General features: G+C 46.7%; 1 protein-coding gene across 9 annotated transcripts in view; it reads right to left on the minus strand.

Annotated features, from left to right (window-relative positions):
• Positions 1-22190, minus strand: part of LOC138299444 (signal transducer and activator of transcription 5B) — a 994326-nt gene that overhangs the window by 299652 nt on the left and 672484 nt on the right. For all 9 annotated transcript variants that reach the window (XM_069237688.1, XM_069237689.1, XM_069237693.1 and 6 more), the window contains one exon: positions 7868-7998. In XM_069237688.1, coding sequence (XP_069093789.1) covers positions 7868-7998 — 131 coding nt within the window. The remainder of the gene's footprint in view (positions 1-7867; positions 7999-22190) is intronic.

Below are 22190 nucleotides of genomic sequence, written 5' to 3' on the forward strand. Positions count from 1 at the left end.
ATATTTCCAATGTAGAAGGGTCAGCCTAAAAACCTGATCCACTATCCAAAAGCTGCTTAGCAAAAAATGTTTGGAGATTATCAATGAGGATAATTGGTCTGTAATTAACAGGGGAAACCACATCACCCTTCTTGTGGATAGGAATTAATTCAGCCCCTTTCAAGGTGTTGGGAATAGGGACTCCTGCGGTTATAGCATTAGATAGTGTTTTAATATACCAGGACCAAATAACTGGCTCAGATTTATAAAGATCCCCCGGTATCTTACCAGGGCCTGGAGCCTTGGCTGATTTTAGGGAGTTAATGGCAGCTATAGTTTCCGTTATTGAGAAAACAATGCAATCTGCGGTACTATTCATAGACCTTCCTTGATCAACAATCTCAAGACACAATTCAGCCTGCGACGATGAGGAAGAGTCCTGTATCATAGGTAAAGCATAAAGCTGAGAAAAATTTTCCACCCATCTTTCAGGCTGAATATGTGTACGGATGGTGCCATAATCCCCTCTATGTCTATTCGCCAGTAATTCCCAAAAAGTCCTATTATCTCAAAGTTTGTTGGCGTCCAACAGTTTCTGCCAAGTGAGGTCTTCCCACTTTCTCTTTGCCAGTTGCAAGGTTTTATTATACATAGACCTCGCAGTTTTAATTGCCCCCTGTGAATGAGTCATAATAGCTAATTTTAAGGCTGATTTAGCATTAGAGCAATCCTTGTTGAACCAATCCCTGACTTTAATATTATCAAAAGATTGCCTGATGAACGAGTTACTTACCATCGGTAACGACTTTTCTGGTGGATACATTAGCTACCTGTGGATTCCTCATCTAATGAATACTCCCATTGCGCCAGCATTCAACGGAAATCTTCTTCTAACTTCTGCACGTTGACGAGGACGTCACAATTGCCCACGCGACGCCGTCTGACGTCATACAGGCAATAAGAGGTCCTCGCCGACGTGCCGATGTCAGTACCAACATTTTTTACGTGCCTGAGAATAAAAGGCCATAGAGATGAAAGAACAAATTGCTAAATTTAATGATATTCCAAATAATTACATAATTCCAATAACTCAATCCTTCTTTTTTTTTTTTTTTAAACAAATAAACAAGTATATGAACAATATATATCAATATGAATATATATATATACAGAATATATACAAGTCCTCAAAACCAAGAGGAGCACACTCAAGAATTACTTGGCTAGACCAGACAGGCAACGGGGAGGCGGGTGGGACCGTGAGGAATCCACAGGTAGCTAATGTATCCACCAGAAAAGTCGTTACCGAAGGTAAGTAACTCGTTCTTCTGATGGATACAACTACCTGTGGATTCCTCACCTAATGAATAGAGTCCCAAAGCAGTACCGCACTCTGTGGAGGGTGCCTGAATGGTCAAACCAAGAAATCCTGCAGCACCGACCGTGCAAAATGGCCGTCCTTTCTGACCTCAGAGTCCAAACAGTAATGCTTCGCAAAAGTGTGAAGGGACGACCAAGTTGCGGCCTTGCAGATGTCAACCACAGGAACACCCCTAGCCAAGGCCGAAGAGGCCGATTTAGCTCTGGTGGAATGAGCTCTTATACCATCAGGGGGTTCTTTCTTTGCTAAAGAATAACACATTTTAATGCAAAGAACAACCCACCTGGAGAGTGTTCTCTTGTGGACTGCCTTTCCTCTCCTCTGTCCCACGTACCCGATGAAGAGCTGATCCTCCAGCCTGAAATCCTTCGTTCTGTCTATATAAAAGCTTAGCGCTCTCCTTGGATCTAAGCAATGAAGTCTCTCTTCTTCCTTTGAAGGATGAGGCGGAGGATAAAACGTGGAAAGAGTAATCGTCTGGGACATATGAAAGGGTGAAACAACCTTCGTAAGGAAAGCAGCCTTGGTCCTCAACACCACCTTATCCCCATAAAAAGATGTATAAGGGGGTTTTACAGATAGAGCTTGCAACTCACTCACTCTCCTTGCAGAAGTAATTGCAACCAGAAAGACCGTCGTTAGGACCAATAATCTCATGGGGCAAGAGTGCATAGGCTCAAAAGGGGACCCAATAAGGAAAGTTAGAACCAAGTTCAAATCCCACTGAGGCATAACGAAAGGAGTGGGAGGGAATTTATTCATAAGACCCTTCAAGAACCTAAGTACTATAGGGGATTTAAACAAAGAAGGCTGGTCTGGAAGACAAATAAAGGCTGAAAGAGCAGACAAGTATCTTTTAACCGTAGCCACTGCACAACCCCTCTGTGCTAGAGACAATGCAAAAGATAAAACATCCGACAAGTGAGTACATAAGGGAACAATCTGCCTCTCTCCACACCAAACCACAAATTTAGACCACCTATTAGCGTAGATAGATTTAGTGGAGTGTCGCCTGGCCGCTAAGATAACATCCCCTACATCAGGCGGGAGAGAGAAAGAACTCAGGTTGCCCCGCTCAATCTCCAGGCATGAAGGTGCAGGCTCTGGAGGTGGGGGTGTAAAACCTGCCCCCGCGACTGCGAGAGGAGGTCTGCCCTGAGAGGGAGACGTAGCAGAGGGCACAGTGAGAGTTGGAGAAGGTCCGTGTACCATACCCTCCTTGGCCAATCCGGAGCTATTAAGATGACTTGGGCCCGGTCTTGGCGTATTTTCCTCAATACTCAAGGAATCAATAGTATGGGGGAAACGCGTAAAGCAACTGGTCGCACCAGGTCCTCTGAAACGCATCCCCCAATGCTCCTTGTACCGGATACTGGAGGCTGCAGAATAACGGGCAGTGCGAGTTCTCCTGGGTGGCAAACAGATCTATCCGAGGAAACCCCCACATCTGGAAGATTAGCCGGACTTGATCTGGATGGAGACGCCACTCGTGATCGGCCGAGAAATGGCGACTGAGACTGTCCGCACGTACGTTCAAGACTCCGGCCAGATGATTTGCTACCAAGCAAATCTGATGGTCCTTTGCCCAGGAGCTTCTCTGCAGAGAAGGTACGACCCTACTCCTCCCTGTTTGTTTATATACCACATCGCGGTAGTATTGTCCGTCAGGACCTGAACCGACTGACCGCGAAGGGATGGGAGGAAGGCCTTGAGAGCCAGACGTACAGCCCGTAACTCCAACAGATTGATATGAAACATCTGTTCTACTGGAGAGCAAAGACCTTTGATTTCCAGGTCCCCCAGATGAGCTCCCCACCCTAGATTGGAAGCATCCGTTATTACTGTGGCCACTGGTGGAGCTTGCGAAAACGGCCTTCCTCGGGAAAGATTGCCGTCCGCAATCCACCACTTCAAATCCGTGGCAGCATCTCTGGAGATCCTCACCAAGCCTTCGAGATCTCCTTTGTATTGAGACCACTGCCTTCGGAGACACCACTGAAGAGCCCTCATGTGCCAGCGAGCATGCGTGACCAACAGTATGCAGGAAGCAAACAGACCGAGCAGACGTAGGACCTTGAAGACTGGAATGACCGCTCCACTTTGAAACATTGGAACCAACACCTGAATGTCCTGAATCCGCTGAGGCGGAGGAAAGGCTCGATTCAATGTTGTATCCAGTTCTTCCCCTATGAACAGGAGGCGCTGAGAGGGCTCTAGGTGAGATTTGGGCACGTTCACCGAAAAACCCAGGTCGAACAACAACTGGGTTGTCGACTGCAGGTGATGCAACACGAGCTCCGGAGACTTGGCTTTGATCAACCAGTCGTCCAGATAAGGAAACACTGCTATCCCCTTCCTTCTGAGCTCCGCTGCCACCACCGACATCACCTTCGTGAAGACTCGAGGTGCTGAAGTAAGACCAAACGGGAGGACTGCAAACTGATAGTGCTGCGACCCCACCACAAACCGGAGATACTTCCTGTGCGACTTGAGTATCGGGATATGAAAGTAAGCATCCTGCAAGTCGACAGACACCATCCAATCTCCATTGTTCAGCGCCAAAAGCACCTGAGCTAGGGTCAGCATCTTGAACTTTTCCTGTTTGAGGAAACAATTCAAGATCCTTAGGTCCAGGATTGGTCTCAACCGACCATCCTTCTTGGGAATCAGGAAGTACCTCGAGTAACAACCTTGACCCCTTTCCTGCTCTGGGACCAACTCCACCGCGCCCTGTAAAAGGAGGACTTGAACCTCCTGTTCTAACAACAGGAGGTGTTCTTCTGAACAATAAGATGGGCGGGGCGGGATGGGGGGGTGGAAACTCCCGAAAAGGTAGGGTATAGCCTTTTCTCACAATGCTGGTAATCCAGGAGTCTGATGTTATAACCTCCCACTTGTGGAGAAAATTCAGTAACCTCCCCCCTACAGGAGTGGAGTGAGTGGGAATTGGTGGAAGCCTAAGGCTGCTTCCCTCCCCTGCTGCACCCCTCCAGAGGAAGAGGAAGAGGCAGAGTGCTGGTGAGTGTCTCCCCTGGTACGGACCCTACACCCCTCCCTCTGAAAGATCTATAGGAGAGAGCAGAGGTGGGCTGCTGGAATTTCCCTCGAAAGGAGGAGGAGAAGGAACCACGACCAAATCCTCAAAACCTCCTAAAAAATCTGGAGGAAGTAGAAGAAGTGGCTTGCAAGCCCAGCGACTTGGCCGTGGCCCTACTCTCTTTGAACCTTTCTAAGGCCGAATCCGCCTTGGCACCAAACAGCTTGTCACCATCAAAAGGAAGGTCCAATAGGGTCGACTGCACATCAGAGGAAAATCCAGAGTTACGAAGCCAGGCCTGCCTCCTCGTAACTACAGCAGTGCCCATTGCTCTAGCAACCGAGTCAGATGTATCCAACCCAGATTGAATAACCTGGGTTGCAGCTGCCTGAGCGTCAGAGACCAGGCTCAATAATTCCTGAGGAACCTCCGTGTGCGTTGATTTAATCTCGTCCATCAGGGCATAAATGTATCTTCCTAAAATGCATGTGGCATTGGTGGACTTCAACGCCATGCTACATGACGAGAACACCTTTTTGGATGACATGTCCATCTTCTTGGAGTCTCTATCCGAGGGTACAGCCGGAAAGGACCTAGGAGCAGATCTTGCTGAGCATGAAGCCTGGACCACCAGGCTTTCAGGTGTTGGATGCCTGGAAAGAAAACCTGGGTCAGCCGGTGCAACCCGATACCTCCGAGCCACAGATCTATTGACGGCTGAAGAAGACACTGGCTTCTTCCAGACTTCCATAATGGGGTCCAGCAGTGCTTCATTGAAAGGCAAAAGTGGCTCTGCAGATGTAGAGGCAGGGTGCAACACTTCCGTCAAGACGTTCTGCTTGGCCTCAGTCACTGGCAAAGGGAGGTCCAGAAAGTCAGCTGCCTTTCTGATGACAGAATGAAAAGTGGCCGCCTCCTCTGTGTACTCCCCAGGTGATGACAAGTCCCATTCAGGGGAGGTATCTAGACCATTAGCAGTGTCAAGTCCAAGGAGACCCTCACGAGAGTCCTCGATCTCCCCTTCCTCCAAGGCTTGTCTCTGGTATTCCTGCTCTTCAAGGAGGCGGAGAGCAAGCCTCCTCGAGTGCAGCCTCTCCTCTATCCTCGGCGTGGACATGGCGTCAGCGGACATCGAAGAATGACGCCGATCCTCGGATCCGTCAGACGCCGGGTCTACAGGCACCATAGGTCTCTTCGGCACCGAACGAGGAGCCGGACGGTGTGAAGACTGCCTCGGAGTCGCAGGAGGTCTAGACGGCGTCACTGTCTGAGACATCGAAGCCGCAGGAGCCGAAGCCACCGGAGCCGATACCGGCGCCGAGCCCATGTTCCCCAGGGGGAGAAAGGGCATAAAGGGTGCCGGTCGAAGTGGAGCCGGAGCACCCATGTTGAAGGCCAAAGGGCCCGAAGGACCAGCCGGTCCACCACCTGGAGCCATCTGTTGGAAGATGGAAAACATTGCATTTAGGAATGCAGTACTATCAGCTTCAGGGGCCTGGAAAGCCGGGTACTGGGGTGCCTGGTTCGAAGGCGACACCGACGCCGGTCTCGACGTCTGCGAAGACGGAGAAAACATCTGAGGCTGTGGAACCTCGAACACTGAAGGAGGATGACCCAATGAAATGGGCGAAGTCGGTGAAACGGCAACGGCGGCGTCGGCTGGGTATGACAGTGGGACTGGCTTCCCAAGTCTTCCGACGTCGAGTTGATGGAGACCTCTCCCTACTCGACCGGCGCCGTGATTCTCGACGACGCCGGGAGTCCCGGTGACGCCGATGAGACTTCGGTGACGACGACTTTCGGTGATGTCTCTTCTCCTTTTTTGATTTTGCTAGAAAAAGCTTGGCCTCACGCTCTTTCAGGGCCTTAGGATTCATATGTTGACAAGAATCACACTTATCAACATCATGGTCGGAACTAAGACACAACAAGCAGTCAGAATGTGGGTCCGTTACCGACATTTTGCCCCCACACTCACGGCAGGGCTTGAATCCTGACTTTCTTTGCAACATTGTAATGTCCCAAAGTAAAAATAGCCAAAAAACACACTGTAACTGTCGATACAGCAACAGTAGCTCCCTCGAAGATAACCGTTTCGAATGGCACGGAAAAAAGGGAACTGACGTCGGCGAGGACCTCTTATTGCCTGTATGACGTCAGACGGCGTCGCGTGGGCAATTGTGACGTCCTCGTCGACGTGCAGAAGCTAGGAAGAAGATTTCCGTTGAATGCTGGCGCAATGGGAGTATTCATTAGGTGAGGAATCCACAGGTAGTTGTATCCATCAGAAAGTAGTGATTCCTTACCATTTCTTCATGAATATTCAGAATCTGAATATTACTAACCTGATACTCCTCATAACCGGACATGATATCTGAAAAGGATGAATAGATTTTCTTGATCAGATAAGAATTAGACATTACCTTTGGCCAACTGACCCGAGTATGCCTATGGTTCAGAAGAGGTCCAGGAACCTCGGAGGTCCGGCTATTCTGCAGTCTCAAACACATTACTGTGTAGAGTGAAGAGTAAAGGATTATGATCACTTTCATAACGGTTCGGACTTGAACATTGCACCTACTTTCAAGAGAGGGCTGCTCTCTTGTGTTATTGTTTACATTTTAGTGGACATCAGGCTTTGGTCCCTTTCTTTAGATAGAGAGGGCTGCTCTCTAGTGTTATTGATTACATTTTAGTGGACGTCAGGCTTTGGTCCCTTTCTTTAGATATGAAGGTAGTTCACCGTTATGAAAGTGATCATAATCATTTACTCCTCACTCTACATTCACAATCATACAAAAGTCTAGCCTTGACACTACTAGTGGCCTAGAGAGCCCAACAAGCTAATGTAAGCACAGGGCAACCTTTCTGGGCATGCTTCATTTAAGAGAGATACATTGGCTACATAATAAACCTATGGGGCCAAATTAAAGTTCAAACTCAGATTCTCAAGCTTCATTAAGCTAGAATCAGGTTGATACATCACCTGGGTTACAAGGACAAGCAAACACCATGTTATTTCTGCTTGCTTCATCTACCATGCCATCTACATCTGGTAATGGGACCCCTGAATTACTACACACGTAACTGTGATGCTATTTATAAGCTCTCATTTGCTTCGGCAAAATGTGAAAACACGACAATTTTTGCGCCCAAATATTGCACAATCTTGCCTTTGTTCTCCTCCCTCAAAGCACAATATCTCATATAAATCAGTGGACATTTGCGATCCATAACTAAGAATACAGTCTGACTGGAAACTGCATAAACAAAGCTCACGGTGGGATGGATTTCTAAGCAATACAAAGCAGGGACTTCTCAGAGATTTTCAGGTGAACGCTGATGTTGGTAAATTATGCTGCTGTTATACAATCAGTATAGAAAACCACCTGTCAAAATAAAACCCAAACTTTACATCTATGGCACTGAAAGTATAAACTCCATCTTCATTAAACGTAAGTGTTGTTTACCAGTCTGTACTGCTGTAGTGTCTGTGCTTCCCTTTGTAACCATGCCTCCAAGGATGCCTGTCTTTGCTGCAGCGTCGCTTCTCTCGAGACACGCTCCTGGGGACTAAGCTGGGGCAATTGAGCAAACTGAGCTGCAAGAAAAAGAAAAACAAGGAAGAAGTTTAATTCTGAGCACAATGCAAAACACAAAGTTAATGTACATACTGGACTCTGCCTAAGATAACACCGTCCAGAGTTATACTACCAACAATGATACCTGCTAACAAAATGTATCACAGCCATGTGCTAATAAAAAAATCAACAAAGTACAAGCATTCTGTTTGAGAAGTTATGAGGAGCGACAGCATGGAGGGAGCAGTCGATAAGGGATGAATAACCTGACAGGAAAATGGACATAAGTATACAAACATAGAGCCATATTGGCGCCAACTACAAGTAGGTTTGTAAAGGACAATAAGGGGGGGGGGAGACAGAAAGAAAGAGTGTAAAATGTGTAGAATGTCGAGACAGGCAGAGGATTCATAATTAGCCTACCTATAAATATTGACTTGTTTTTTTTGTTACCTAAAACGTGCTGTTGACCTAGAAAGGGCCAATTAATGCCATCTGAAGCAGATGGCATTCTCTAAGTAATCCCAATCTGAGCGGTGCTTTTGGTTGGGAATAATTTACCATTAGTCAGTACGGGCATCAATAGGGAAGCTACAACCAACAGAAATTTCACATAAACACGACACGGGTGCCAAATAAGTGAAAAATTATATTGAAGCACTAACAATTAATGTAAGAATAGAGATTAAAAAAGCTACGACAGGCGAGAGAGGGAGTTGCTCTTGTGTGAGCAGATCATTAAAGGAAGCTGATCTAGGAGCCCATCCCACGCAGAGAGGATATTTGGTGGGCTGCTGAGATTAAGCGTGAAGCCGCTATAGGCCAGACCCCTGCCAGATAATCACCTGGCTAACATGCCAACGCTCGAAAATTGATTACCTAAGTTAGGACGTACTATGCAGCATATGAATAATACTAGGAGTTGAAGGTTTCCTAAAATTCGGTGCGTAAACGATGCCACTGCTGAGCATGTGGCGCTATTTCTCGGCTACTGGGGAAGAAGCCGCTAATGCAAATAAATGCTTGTAGGTGCACCTGCTTCTGCTACTCAGCCATTCATTTCTAGTAATGATTTTACGAGAGTCTAGTGTAAGCCACAACAATGCATAAGCAGCTATCATCTGGATCCAGGGTTACCCAACGGTGATGGTAAAAACATCTTTACGTACAGAACACTCATCTCTTCGTTCCAGATTGTGTGAGGACGGAGTATGATAAAAGCAAACATTAAGACTGTGGTATCAATAGCTCGATGTTCACTGACTTCATTCCACAACTGACGTCTTTCGTATTGTATATTAATTATGCGCTATTTAAGCGGTATACTGTAATGAATGTCATACCACTGCTATTTTCCAAGGCCTGAATCCTCAGCCTGTTTTCTAACTCATCAAAGGGGGAATCGACTAAACCTGGAGAATATATCATTGGTTAATGAAGACAGGAGACAGAACACATTTTTAGTAGAACCTCAGTGAAACACATTTACAGAAGGTCTAAACTTGAGTGATTTATGTGTTCAGTGATTATCCCAAGGACGTATAATGCATCCTGCCCTACGCCGGATACCTACTGAGCAAGTAGGTAGCAGTTGCTACCTATATTTTGCTATTTCACAACCTATTTGATTGCAACTATTTATCTTTAAAAAAGTAAGGATTTTATTAGCTTTCACTGCCTGAAGTTAGTTCCACGGTGTACCTTCTATATTAACATGAAACAAAATTGAGATTTGAAATACTCAAAAACGTACAAAATCATGTCACCACACTCAGTGTCCCTGTGATGTTACCTACCTCGATGTCTCTAATGGACAAACTGCACGCTTGACGTCACCTGTGCAACTCCTATATGTTTTATTTAATTTAGAAAGGGGATCTGCATTTTTTGAGCGACCTGCGCCTTAATGCTTGATAGTGAAACGTGAAAAGAGATTTATGGTCTGACCAGCACGAGGTAGGATTACCGAGCCTGAGGTGCAATGCCAGTTTCCTACCCTCTAGAACCCTAAAGGACATACTGTGAATACTGGAACTGAACCACAGCATCCTGGCACATTCATTAATAAAACGATTACTTGATGGTTTAATGATCAGAGGAGGAGCGGCTGACACTTGAGAATTACGATCATAACATTTTAGTATAGTAAAAAATGTAACCAACTCTTGCAACACCTCTTTACCTTAAGAGATAATTGTCACAATTCCAAGACCTTCAAATCTACATCATCACCTGACTCTCAAAGTAAAAAGTATATTTTTTCATAAATACAGAAAGATTCCCAAGATGTTCCAAACAAGTAAATATCACTAATATGATTTATGCTGCTAGTAACAAAGACTCAAGCCTTGATAACGCACATCTTCAACAGCACTGGAAAAACAAATTGCCAGGTACACACTTGGCAAGGGGTGTTAGGTTAGCAAATAACTTCACTGGGGAGATCATGTCAGGACTGGGTGTCTGTGAATCGACACCTGTAGGAGACACCAGTGCTTGCCACCCAGATTAGCGAACACTGCTTACCTCACAGCGGAGCTTCTGTGAAAATTACTTTAGGAATAACTTAGCAGTCTTTAAGACTGACTGACAATCAGAAATGGCTTTCATGATTTCTCAAATCTCGACAAAAACTGAGAAGGGATGGCTCTAGAGCAGCTCATCTAGGGGAAAAGCACATACAGAGTTCTGACAGAGATTATTTTTACAATCTGGACTGGCTATGCCTTCTATACGGTTATAAAATCTTTCAAAATACAAAATATACAGAACCAGAAGTCATATTTTGAAGAATTTGCAGCATATAGCAGCAAATCAGTTCCCTGGAAGGAGGCCTATGCACTCAAAGATGCCAAATTTCATGATATTGTGTGTATTTTTAAAAAAAGGCTAAGAATCTAGAGTGCAAGTCAGTGAGCCACAGAGGCAGGTTTGGTTCACCTCCCAGGGAGGTCTGGAGGCAACTGTCTCAAAGTTCTTAAAGCACAAGTTACTTACCTTCAGTAACGATATGTCTGGTAGAGACATATTCTAGTTGCAGATTCCTTACCTTTGAATTTCCCCAGGCGTCAGACTGGATCTGGAGATTTTTCTTCGAGCAGTATCTCTGCGTCCCGCCAGGTGGCGTCGGTTGACTTCGCGGGCGTCGCTTTCGACGTGATGACATCGCCGTCGTATATAGGCACCATCCTGGCTTGCAGACGTCAGTTTCTTTTCACCACTTTCCACATCAGTAGCGCGGAGCCATGAGGAACACAGAGTGGTGCGCCAAAACTAGGGCCCTTAAGGGGAAGTTTCTGTCCCTAGAAATCAGTTTGCAGTGCAGGGAGGATGGGCCGTTCGGTCCTGCAGGACTTCTTGGTGTGATCTTGGTTCGCAGCCCACCACCAGGGATGGTATTGCTCGGGTATCTATTCAAAGGTAAGGCATCTGCAACTAGAATATGTCTCTACCAGATATATTGTTACAGAAGGTAAGTAACTTGTACATCTGATAGAGACTTCTAGTTGCAGATTCCTTACCTTTTCCCGAGCCACGACCCTGTCCCTTGGCCTTGCGCCTGCTCCTAGACCTCAGCAGTCTGCCTTTCGCCCCATTCGTGGCTACGGAAGGGGCACCCAACCGCGTCCATTCCCCCCCGGCAATCGACCCACGCATGCTGTACAGCCCCGACGCGGGATCCCATGCCCCTAGGGATCAGGGAGCCAACTGGTCACCCAGTCTACCTCCGCCCCCTCCTCAGCCTCCAAACCTTCCTAGTCCGCGGGTACACCAGGAGCCAGTTGGCAGCAGGATTCGTCATCACCAGTATCCATACCCACAAGAATAAGAGTCTGGATCAACCCTGGGCCCAGGAGAGCCCATACAGAATGGAATCGGCGTCGTTCTACATCGTTCTGTGGGCCCAACCAACGTCGGGAGCGTTGATGTCTGACCCGATGCCGAGGAAGGTCGCTGTGGCACGATCGGCATCGAGACGGATCCGCGACTGGATCCAGAGGGACCCTCCGGAGCTGTGGTCAAAGTCGACAACTTTGAACCCAAGGGGGGCTCAACCGACTCACCTGTGCCCGAGGGCGCCGAAGGTGGGTCAGACTGCCCAAAAATGAGGCGCATTACCTCATAAAATTCTTTAAGCTGGGCAGGGGTGGCTTCGGCTCCCAGGAAGTCAGGGAAGCGTGGAGCCGACCCAGGTGAAGGCTCCGATGACGGAGGCCTAGAGCGTCAACGCTCTTCCCGTGTTGCATTGTCCGAGCGACTGGGAGAAGTTGAAGAATGCTTGTCCTTCATCAATGACTTCTTTTTTTGACCCGAATGTCCCGATGACTTGGAGGACGAGGAGTGGTGGTGACTCAGCGGCCGGTCTTGAGACCTTCCTATTGAAAGAGACCGTAAGCGAAGCGGAGTCGAGTGTTGGGCCGCCATGATCTTTAGGGACCGCTTCCTCAAAGCTTTCTGGTTCATGGCCCCACTCTTAGAGCACGACTTCGGGTCTTGAATGTGCTCCAGGCACCAAAGACACACAAGGTGCGGATCCGTCACCGACATAGTTCGGTGACAGGAGTGGCAGGGCTTGAATCCGGTCTTGCAGGATGTCCCTCGACGCATCCACAAACTCGTCAAAAAACTTTGACAAACGTGTTGACGTAGTAAAAAAATGACTGAGGTAGCTCTTCTCCGGATCTGTGTGTAGGATGGCGCGGAAAGAAAAGAACTGACATCACACACCAGGATGGCGCCTATATACAATTGCAACATAATCACATCAAACACGACACCAACGACGCCCACGGGGTCAACAGACGACACCTGACAGCGCGCAGAGGTACTGTTTGAAGAACAATCCCCAGATCCAGTCTGACGCCTGGGGAAATTCAAAGGTAAGGAATCTGCAATTAGAAGTCTCTATCAGATAATACCTTGTAACAATAAGAGGAAATCTGTTATGGCTCGATTGGGCTCAGTGTCCTCAGCCAGACAGTAACAAAGGCAAAAAAATAAAAATAAATCTGATTCCCAAAAATATCTGAAAAGATGCAAGCAGACAGCTACTTCCCCATCTTCTAAAATGACACAAGAAATCGAACGTTGATGAATTGGCCGAATTATCTGAATGTAGTAAACTCCACAGCTTCAGTTTTTTGCATGAAGATTTAAATGCTTGTGCTCTTGCTGCATGATTTTTAAATCGCTACCATTCTATCAAGTGTATACCAACAAATAACATCTTACTAACTCCACAAACATGTTCCCAGTATACACTTTTCACAGGAATCACTGCAATCATATTTTATCTGAATAATCACATCTTGCATTTGTTATATGATCAATAAAATAGCTTGGTTTGATAGAGCTACTTTTTGTTCCTGCAGGTCTTTGAACAAAGCCAGTTTCCAGTTTCACGACTCAAACTCTTCTGAAGGTACACATTTGGAGTTAGTCTGCCATCCTTCATCAATGCAGTGAAATAAAGGGAAAAGGGGCAGAAATCTATCCGTAGCAGGTCTTTATTCCAGAGAGTTTCTGAGGTAGAAAAGGGGAGTGAATGAGGTCAGTTTTAGAGATAATAATGCTGGACAAAACAGAGGACAAACACAATGAAGGGAATGGTATGGGTTCCACAGAATATAAGCAACTCAACATTGAACTAAGGGACAAATTTGATATGCTCAAGAGAAATATGTTCCTCATTAGTCAGGACATAGGCTAATTAACAGAAATCGGGATAGAGATGAACTGCCATGATTCAAAAGCAGACAGCTCAGGCAGTAAGTAGGTGATCTCTAGTCTGGTGAAGTACTTCCATTTTCTGTTGGGGACAAGATCAGCACAGTACAAGGTTAACGCTTGCGTTCTAGTCTTTTTTGAAACACAAGGTCACTTCAAGATGGATTTCCGCATCTGGGTGAGGCAGGCACCTTGTTTCTGATTTTGTAGTTAAGGTGAGGACTCTTGCCATGTTTCTGATTTTGTATTTAAGATGAGGACACGTAAGGCAAGTTTCTTGCCTTCTGTAGTGACAGGTTTTCTCTATTATTAGCCGAGTCCTGTGTCCCCAAGAGCAGGTTTTTCTTGGCATTCGTGTCACCATCAGTGGTACTGTTTTTGTTAGCATCTTTCTGCGGTGGTTGGTGAGCCGTGGGTGTGTTCTATGACATCGAGTATACTCGTGGCAGTGACATCATAGCAGGTAGTGCTCTTCTGGGAAGAGTATCTGTAACAGTATATCATGCTTCTCTAGTGGGTAGCCAGGGAGCTACCGGTAGCTCCCCAACTACTTGTAAGTAGCTCTCCTCTGTACAGCTCACTACTAAATTAGAAGAAGCTTTTGCTTGGTTGAAATTATATATATATAGCCAATTTGAGCATGTGTATTTAAGACAAATGTGTGTGTATTTTCAGATGGAGAAAAAACATGTACTTTAAAAAATATGTTTAACCCTGATATATGAGTGATGAATCATGTGACACTGGGGAAGTTTACAACTAACATTATTACTATGGTGACAGTGACATTCCAGCTATCGCTGTTAATATCCACGTAGAGGCATTCTAATTTGACAAAGTCTTTTTTTTTTACATTACTGCTGGCAACTCGGACTATGGGGGTCATTAATATAATGCTGTCTGAAGTGGCCACATTCACAACACTAATAACGTTAGTAGCTGGGGATGATTTCCAATGAACATAAGTAGTGCTTATTACAAAAAAGGTTGGAGACCCTTGGTACAGTGGTTGAGTCTTCTGGGGTGAAAGGAGCGAAAAAGGCAGTATGGTTGGAAAAGCTCCACATTGTTAAATTCCATCTCTTTTGACATGTGTTCCCTTGCTCATCATACTTCGGTAAGCTATAGAACGGCTACGGTAGCCAAATCACGGGAAACAAACATTACAGAATTGTTGAAACTTAACTCTCTCCTCTTTGCTGTGAGGTATTTGTATTGGGTGTAGTAATGCAGTCTGGAAAAGCAGTTTGCAAAACTCAATCTTTTTGCTAACTCTTATTGCTTATTTTTCCTTGTCTGAAGTATTGTATGAGGTAGTAGCTTAAGGTGATTACTACTGGAGTTTTTAGCTCTTGGCATCTTTCAAGAAGAGGATAATATACAACTATAACCACTGATGAGTTAGCATACAAGACTAGTTCTATTATCCCACATTGAACTATCAAGATATACTCAACAAATGATAGTGCTGGTTACTGGTGGTAAAATAAAATTAGGAAATAGGCGTGTAGGCCGAAGGAAGGAAACTAGAGGTGCTTCCAGTACCTGCTACAGAGCTGTATTCAAACAACTGTCTTTGCACACTGATTATAGCTAGCAGCAGTAGAGGCCGGTAGTTTTAGGAGGGAGGGGGGTCGAAGCACACTCACACTTTCACACACACACACAGAAACACACACACATGCACATCCATTAACAACACTCATCAACATTCAAACATACATACACTCATCAACATTCAAACATACATGCACGCACCAAACATCCATTTACAAAGATCTCTCACACACACACACACACACACACACACACACACACACACACACACACACACACACACACACACACACACACACACACACACACACACACACACACACACACACACACACACACACACACACACACACACACACACCCTACCTTCAGCCAAGGAGGTCCCAGGAGGGTTGGGACTGCTGCCTTTCCTCATTGGCTGACCTAAGGAAGGCAGCAGTCCCAGCCTCGTCACAGAGTGGGGTGGGTGGGGTCAGTGAGACTGCTGACCCCACCCCATTCTGTGAAGAGGTGTCACTGATTGACACTCGCCCTGGGCACTTCAGGGTTAAAACCTGAAGCGCCCAGGTCAAAGTCAATGGGTGACGCTTTCCTCGTCACCCGGGGGAGGGCATCGAGGCACCTTTGCTGAGCCGAGGAGGTCACGCCCATAGGAGCTGTGACCTCTTCAGCCCAGCAAAGTTCAGCTCAGGCAGCCTGGAGTCTGTGCAAAGTGAGCATGTCTGCTCCTGGCTGCCTGACCTGAACATAAAAAGTGTTTGTCAGGCTAACCTTTGCTCAGCCTGACAGACACTCTTCAAGAGGGGTGTTAGAAATGGGGTCTTTGGTTGACAGTCAGGTTACCCCCTGTTCAAGCAAGGACCCTCACACTCTAGTCAGGGTAAAAGAGAATCACCCTCAGCTAACCCCTGCTTACCCTCTTGGTAGCTTGGCAGAGCAGTAGGCTTAACTTCAGAGTGCTATGTGTAAAGTATTTGTACCAACACACACAGTAACTCAATGAAAACACTACAAAATGACAACAAAGGTTTAGAAAAATAGGAAATATTTATCTAAACAAAATAAGACAAAAATGACAAAAATCCACAATACACAAGTCAAGTGATCAATTAAAAATAAAAATAAATTATTTAAGTGGTTTTAAACACACACTCACACTGTTAACATGAAAATGTACCTTGGGTGCGTCAAAAATAACACTGCGAAAAGGGCTTGTGATGCGTTGATTTCACTCAAGAGCGAGACCTTGTGTCGTTTCTGCTTTCGTCGGGTCAGGGCGCGTCGTTTCTTCTCTCCGCAAGAGAGCGATGCATCAATCCGGTCTGCACTCTCAGTTCCGGGCAGGCCTTGCGTTGTTTTAACAAGCCCAGCGGTGCTTGCGTAGGAAATCCAGCCGTAAGGTGATCCGAAAACCACGCAGCGCAGGTTGCAATCTCTCCAGCCTCCGTCAGCGATGCTGCTCGTCATTTCTCCAGCTCCGTTGGTCGATTCTTCGGTCGCGTTTCTGGCGAGCATCGATTTTCAGCCGCGGAGCTGGCGGCACATCATTTCTTCAGCCGCAGATCGGAGTTGCGTCGATCTTTTCTCCACACGGCGCTCTGTGCATGGATTTCCTCCTCCTAGGCTGCCAGCTTCTCCTTTCAGGGTCCCAGGAACTGGATGGGCACCACAGGGCAGAGTAGGAGTCTCCCCAGAGACTCCAGGTGCTGGCAGAGAGAAGTCTTTGTTGTCCCTGATACTTCAAACAACAGGAGGCAAGCTCTAAATCAAGCCCTTGGAGATTTCTTCTCAAGATGGAAGGCACACAAAATCCAGTCTTTGCCCTCTTACTCTGGCAGAAGCAGCAACTGCAGGATAGCACCACAAAGCACAGTCACAGGTAGGGCAGCTCTTCTCCAGCCAGAGGTTCCTCTTGGTTTCCAGAAGTGCTCTTATACCCAATTTCTCCTTTGAAGTAGGCATACTTCAAAGCAAAGTCTCTCTTGAATGTGAAATCTTGCCTTGCCTAGGCCAGGCCCCAGACACTCACCAGGGGGTTGGATACTGCATTGTGTGAGGGCAGGCACAGCCCTTTCAAGTGAGGGTGACCACTCCTCCCCTCCCTCCTAGCACAGATGGCTCATCTGGAAATGCAGACTACACCTCCCTTTGTGTCACTGTCTAGTGTGAGGTTGTAGGAAGCTGGCTCTGTATATACTATCTCAAAGTAATAGATAGTATGCACAGAGTCCAAGGGTTCCTCTTAGATAATTCTAATTCTCTATTTTGTGGTAGTGTGGTCGAGCAGTAGGCTTATCAGAGGGTAATGTTAAGCATTTGTTGTACACACACAGGCAATAAATGAGGGACACACACTCAAAGACTTTACTCCAGGCCAATAGTTTTTATATAGAAAAATGTATTTCCTTAATTTATTTTTAGAACCACAAGTTCAAGATTTGAAGTAAACACATAAAATGCAAGGTACTCCACACAGGTAAGTTAGGAACTTTAAATTAGAGTAATAACCTATACAGTCTTTGTTAAAATGGCAATAAGCTATTTTAAAAGTAGACAGTGCAAAAATCAACAGTCCCATGGTGAGGTAAGTATTGGTTAGATTGTGAGGTAAGTAAAACACTTACAAGTCTCAGTTCCTGGGTATAGGCAGCCCACCGTTGGGGGTTCAAGGCAACCCCAAAGTTACCACACCAGCAGCTCAGGGCTGGTCAGGTGCAGAGGTCAAAGAGGTGCCCAAAACACATAGGCACCTATGGAGAACAGGGATGCTCCGGTCTGCCAGCAGGTAAGTACTCGGGTCCTCTGGGCGCAGACCAGGGGGGTTTTGTAGAGCACTGGGGGGGGGGGATACAAGTAGGCACACCAAACACACCCTCAGGGACACAGGGGCTGCTGGGTTCAGTGTGCAAAGCAGGCGTCGGGTTTTGTATAGGAAACAATGGAGGGGCCTGGGGGTCACTCTAGCGGTGCAGGCAGGGCACAGGGGGGCTTCTTGGGCCAGCCACCACCTGGGCTAGGCATAGGGTCACCTGGGGGTAACTCCTGCACTGAGGTTCGGTTCCTTCTGGTCCTGGGGTCTGCGAGTGCAGTGCTTGGTCCAGGCGTCGGGTCCCTTGTTACAGGCAGTCGCGGTCAGGGGGAGCCTCCGGATTCTCTCTGCAGGCATCGCTGTGGGGGTCCAGCTGGGTCGTCTTGGGCCACTCACAGGGTCACAGTCGCCGGGGAGTCCTCCCTTTGGTGTTGGTTCTCTGGATCTCAAGCCGGGGCGTCGGGTGCAGAGGGTGAAGTCTCACGCTTTCGGCGGGAAGAATGAAGTCCTTTAAAGTTGCAAGAAAGTTGCAAAGTTGTTGGTGAAATTGAGCAGAGCCGCTGCTCACTGGAGTTTCTTGGTCCTTTGGTTCAGGGCAGTCCTCTGAGGCTTCAGAGGTTACTGGTCCCTGTCGGATGCGCCGCTGGTTGCAGGTTTTCGAGTCAGGAGACAGGCCGGTAGGTCTGGGGCCAAGGCAGTTGTCGTCTTCCATCTTCTCTGCAGGGCTTGTAGGTCAGCAGTCCTTCTTTGTTCAGGTTGCAGGAATCTGATTTCCTGGGTTCTGGGGCGCCCCTAAATACTAAATTTAGGGGGGTGTTTTAGGTCTGGGGGGGCAGTAGCCAATGGCTACTGTCCTGGAGGGTGGCTACAACCTCTTTGTGCCTCCTCCCTGAGGGGAGGGGGGCGCATCCCTAATCCTATTGGGGGAATCCTCCAATCTCAAGACGGAGGATTACTAAAGGCAGGGGTCACCTCAGCTCAGGACACCTTAGTGGCTGTCCTGACTGGTGGGTGACTCCTCCTTTTTCTCATTATCTCCACCAGCCCTGCTGCCAAAAGTGGGGGCAGTGGCCGGAGGGGCGGGCATATCCACTAGCTGGAATGCCCTGGGGTGCTGTAACAAAAGGCATGAGCCTTTGAGGCTCACTGCCAGGTGTTACAGTTCCTGCAGGGGGAGGTGAGAAGCACCTCCACCCAGTGCAGGCGTTCTTTCTGTCCTCATAGAGCACAAAGGCTCTCACCCCCGGGGGGCAGAAACTCGTCTCAGTGGCAGGCTGGCACTGACAGTCAGTCCTGCACTGAAGGACTGGGTTAATTACAGGGGGCATCTTCTAAGATGCCCTCTGTGTGCATTTTGTAATATGCATCAGTGTGGGTTTATTATTCTGAGAAGTTTGATACCAAACTTCCCAGTATCCAGTGTAGCCATTATGGAGCTGTGGAGTTCATTTTTGACAAACTCCCAGACCATATACTTAATGTGGCCACACTGTACTTACAATGTCTAAGAATGGACTTAGACACTGTAGGGGCATATTACTCATGCAGCTTTGCCCTCACCTGTGGTACAGTGCACCCTGCCTTAGGGCTGTAAGGCCTGCTAGAGGGGTGACTTACCTATGCCACAGGCAGTATTTTGTGTGCATGGCATCCTGAGGGAGATGCCATGTCGACTTTGCCTTTTTCTCCCCACGAACAAACACAATATGCAATGGCAGTGTGCCTGTGTTAGGTGAGGAGTCTCTTAGGGTGGCACAACACATGTTGGAGCCCTTAGTGACATTCCCTGGTCACAGGGCTCTTGGTACCAGTGGTACCTTTTACAAGGGACTTATCTGTGTGCCAGGGGTGTGCCAATTGTGGAAACAATAGTACATTTTTAGTGAAAGAACACTGGTGCTGGGGCCTGGTTAGCAGGGTCCCAGCACACTTCTCAGTCATGTCACTTACCAAGTCGAATTTACAGTTAAAAACTGCGCACACACAGACACTGCAATGGCAGGTCTGAGACATGATTACAGAGCTACTTATGTGGGTGGCACAACCACCGCTGCAGGCCCTCTAGTAGCATTTGATTTACAGGCCCTGGGCACCTCTAGTGCACTGTACAAGGGACTTACTAATAAATCAAATATGCCAACCATGGATTAGCTAATTACATATACATTTTGTAAAGGAGCACTTGCACTTTAGCACTGGTTAGCAGTGGTAAAGTGCCCAGAGTAACAAAACGGCAAAATCAGAGTCCAGCACACATCAACAACCTGGGGAACAAAGGCAAAAAGTAAAGGGAGACAACGCCTTGGATGAAAAGTCTAACAAAGGGCTAATGGTGGGGGAGTGGCCCCTCAGCCCTAAAGGATGGGTCGCACCTGGCTAGCAGCAGTGAAGACAGCTAAGATGATGGTTTACAGTAACAATGGAAGCCTAAGACTCTTCTAAATTAGAAAAGGTGTCACTATTAAGGAATACAATGTGAGTGCACTCAAGCGGCACACAAATAGCAAGCTAACAAGTTCACAATTGCAGAGAACACAGGCAAAAGGTTGTTTGCACCTTTAAGATATTGAAAACCTGGAAATACAACATTTCATCGTGGCATCAAGTAAAACAAATTATGTCTCAAATGTAATCTGTGAATAGCATTGCATCTTTATGACAGGCTAAGTCCCACAAACTTCATGAACCTCCGAAGACAGACATCAATTAGCAATTACAATTTCGTCATATCAGTAAATACACCAAAAATACACGAGGTCTCATTTACAAGCTACATGTTAGGTTGCACCTGCAATGTAGCAAAGGTAATCTTGAATATGGTGGCCTTCAATAAAATGCTGTGTGATGTGGTCACTATTACAACATTGATAATGTTAGCAGCTGGGGATGATTTTCATTGAACATAAGTAGCTCCTATTACAAAAAAAGTTGGAGACTCCTGGTACAGAGGTTGCGTCTTTTGGGGCAAAGGAGTGAAAGAGGCAATATGGTTGGAAAAACTCCACACTGTAAGATTCCCCTCTCTTTTGACACGTGTTTCCTTGTTCCTCATAATTTGGTGAGCAAAAGAACAGGTATGGTACCCAAATCATGGGAAACATATTACAGGAATGTTGATACGTAACTCTCCTTTTTGTTGGGAAATCAACTAGAATAATGTAACCATAAGATGCATTGTGAAAGCCAGTAGTTCTCGCCTTTGGGACCTATTGGCTTCGCCAATGGGTCTAGCCTTGCTGCACAGCATTCCCGATGTACAGCATGGCACTAAAAAAACAGTCTGTAGGTGCACGCAGGCCTAAAACATGTGCGCACCTACAAAATGATGGCAGTGCTTTCATGTTTTCATTTTGCTCGTCGATACAAGATGGTAAACAAAAAGAAAACCAAATTAGGCTTGGTGAGGGGAAGCATCTAGGAGGGAGGGAACGCGGAAATAACACAGAGGAATGGAGGGGGAAGCAACCCAGAGGGAGGGAGAGGGGCGGATTAACACAGATGGAGGGTAGAGGGGCGAAGTAACATGGAGGGAAGAAAATGGAGGGAACGATGAGAAGGTAAAGTAATGTGGAGGGCAGGCAGGTGGGGGCCGAAGCAACAAAGAGGGAGGATGGAGGAGCTTGATGAAGAAAGACGGAGGGTGAAGCAACATGGAGAGTGAGGGTGGGGGTGCGGTGGGGGATTGAGGGGACACAGAGGAAGAGTACACAAGGGAGACTGCTGGAAAAGACGTGCCCAGGAGAGTGCTAAAACAAAAAGAATTAAGGGAGCAGTGGATGGAAACAAGCACTTTAGACAAACCCAAGAAGCAGAAATGAATGCCGCATGCGCTAACGTACGGAACGTAACCAAATGAAAGTGTCAAGGGAGCCGACCAATGGTAAGTAATCTATGGTCTCTAAGACACAAGGAATTAACAAAATGTCTCACAAGTGACAGCAAATGCGCTAACAAAAACACAGGAAAGTCCACTCTCTCACACTCATTTTGTTTTAAAAAAGGATTCACAACATGAAATAAGAAACAGATTAATCTCTAGACAGACCTAAAATTATACAGGGTTCGATTCAAAGGCATAGGACCTTGCCGAACTTAAAACTGTACTCATATAAAAATCTT

This window comes from Pleurodeles waltl, chromosome 6 (assembly GCF_031143425.1).
Source record: "Pleurodeles waltl isolate 20211129_DDA chromosome 6, aPleWal1.hap1.20221129, whole genome shotgun sequence".
NCBI classification, from domain to species: Eukaryota; Metazoa; Chordata; class Amphibia; order Caudata; family Salamandridae; genus Pleurodeles; species Pleurodeles waltl.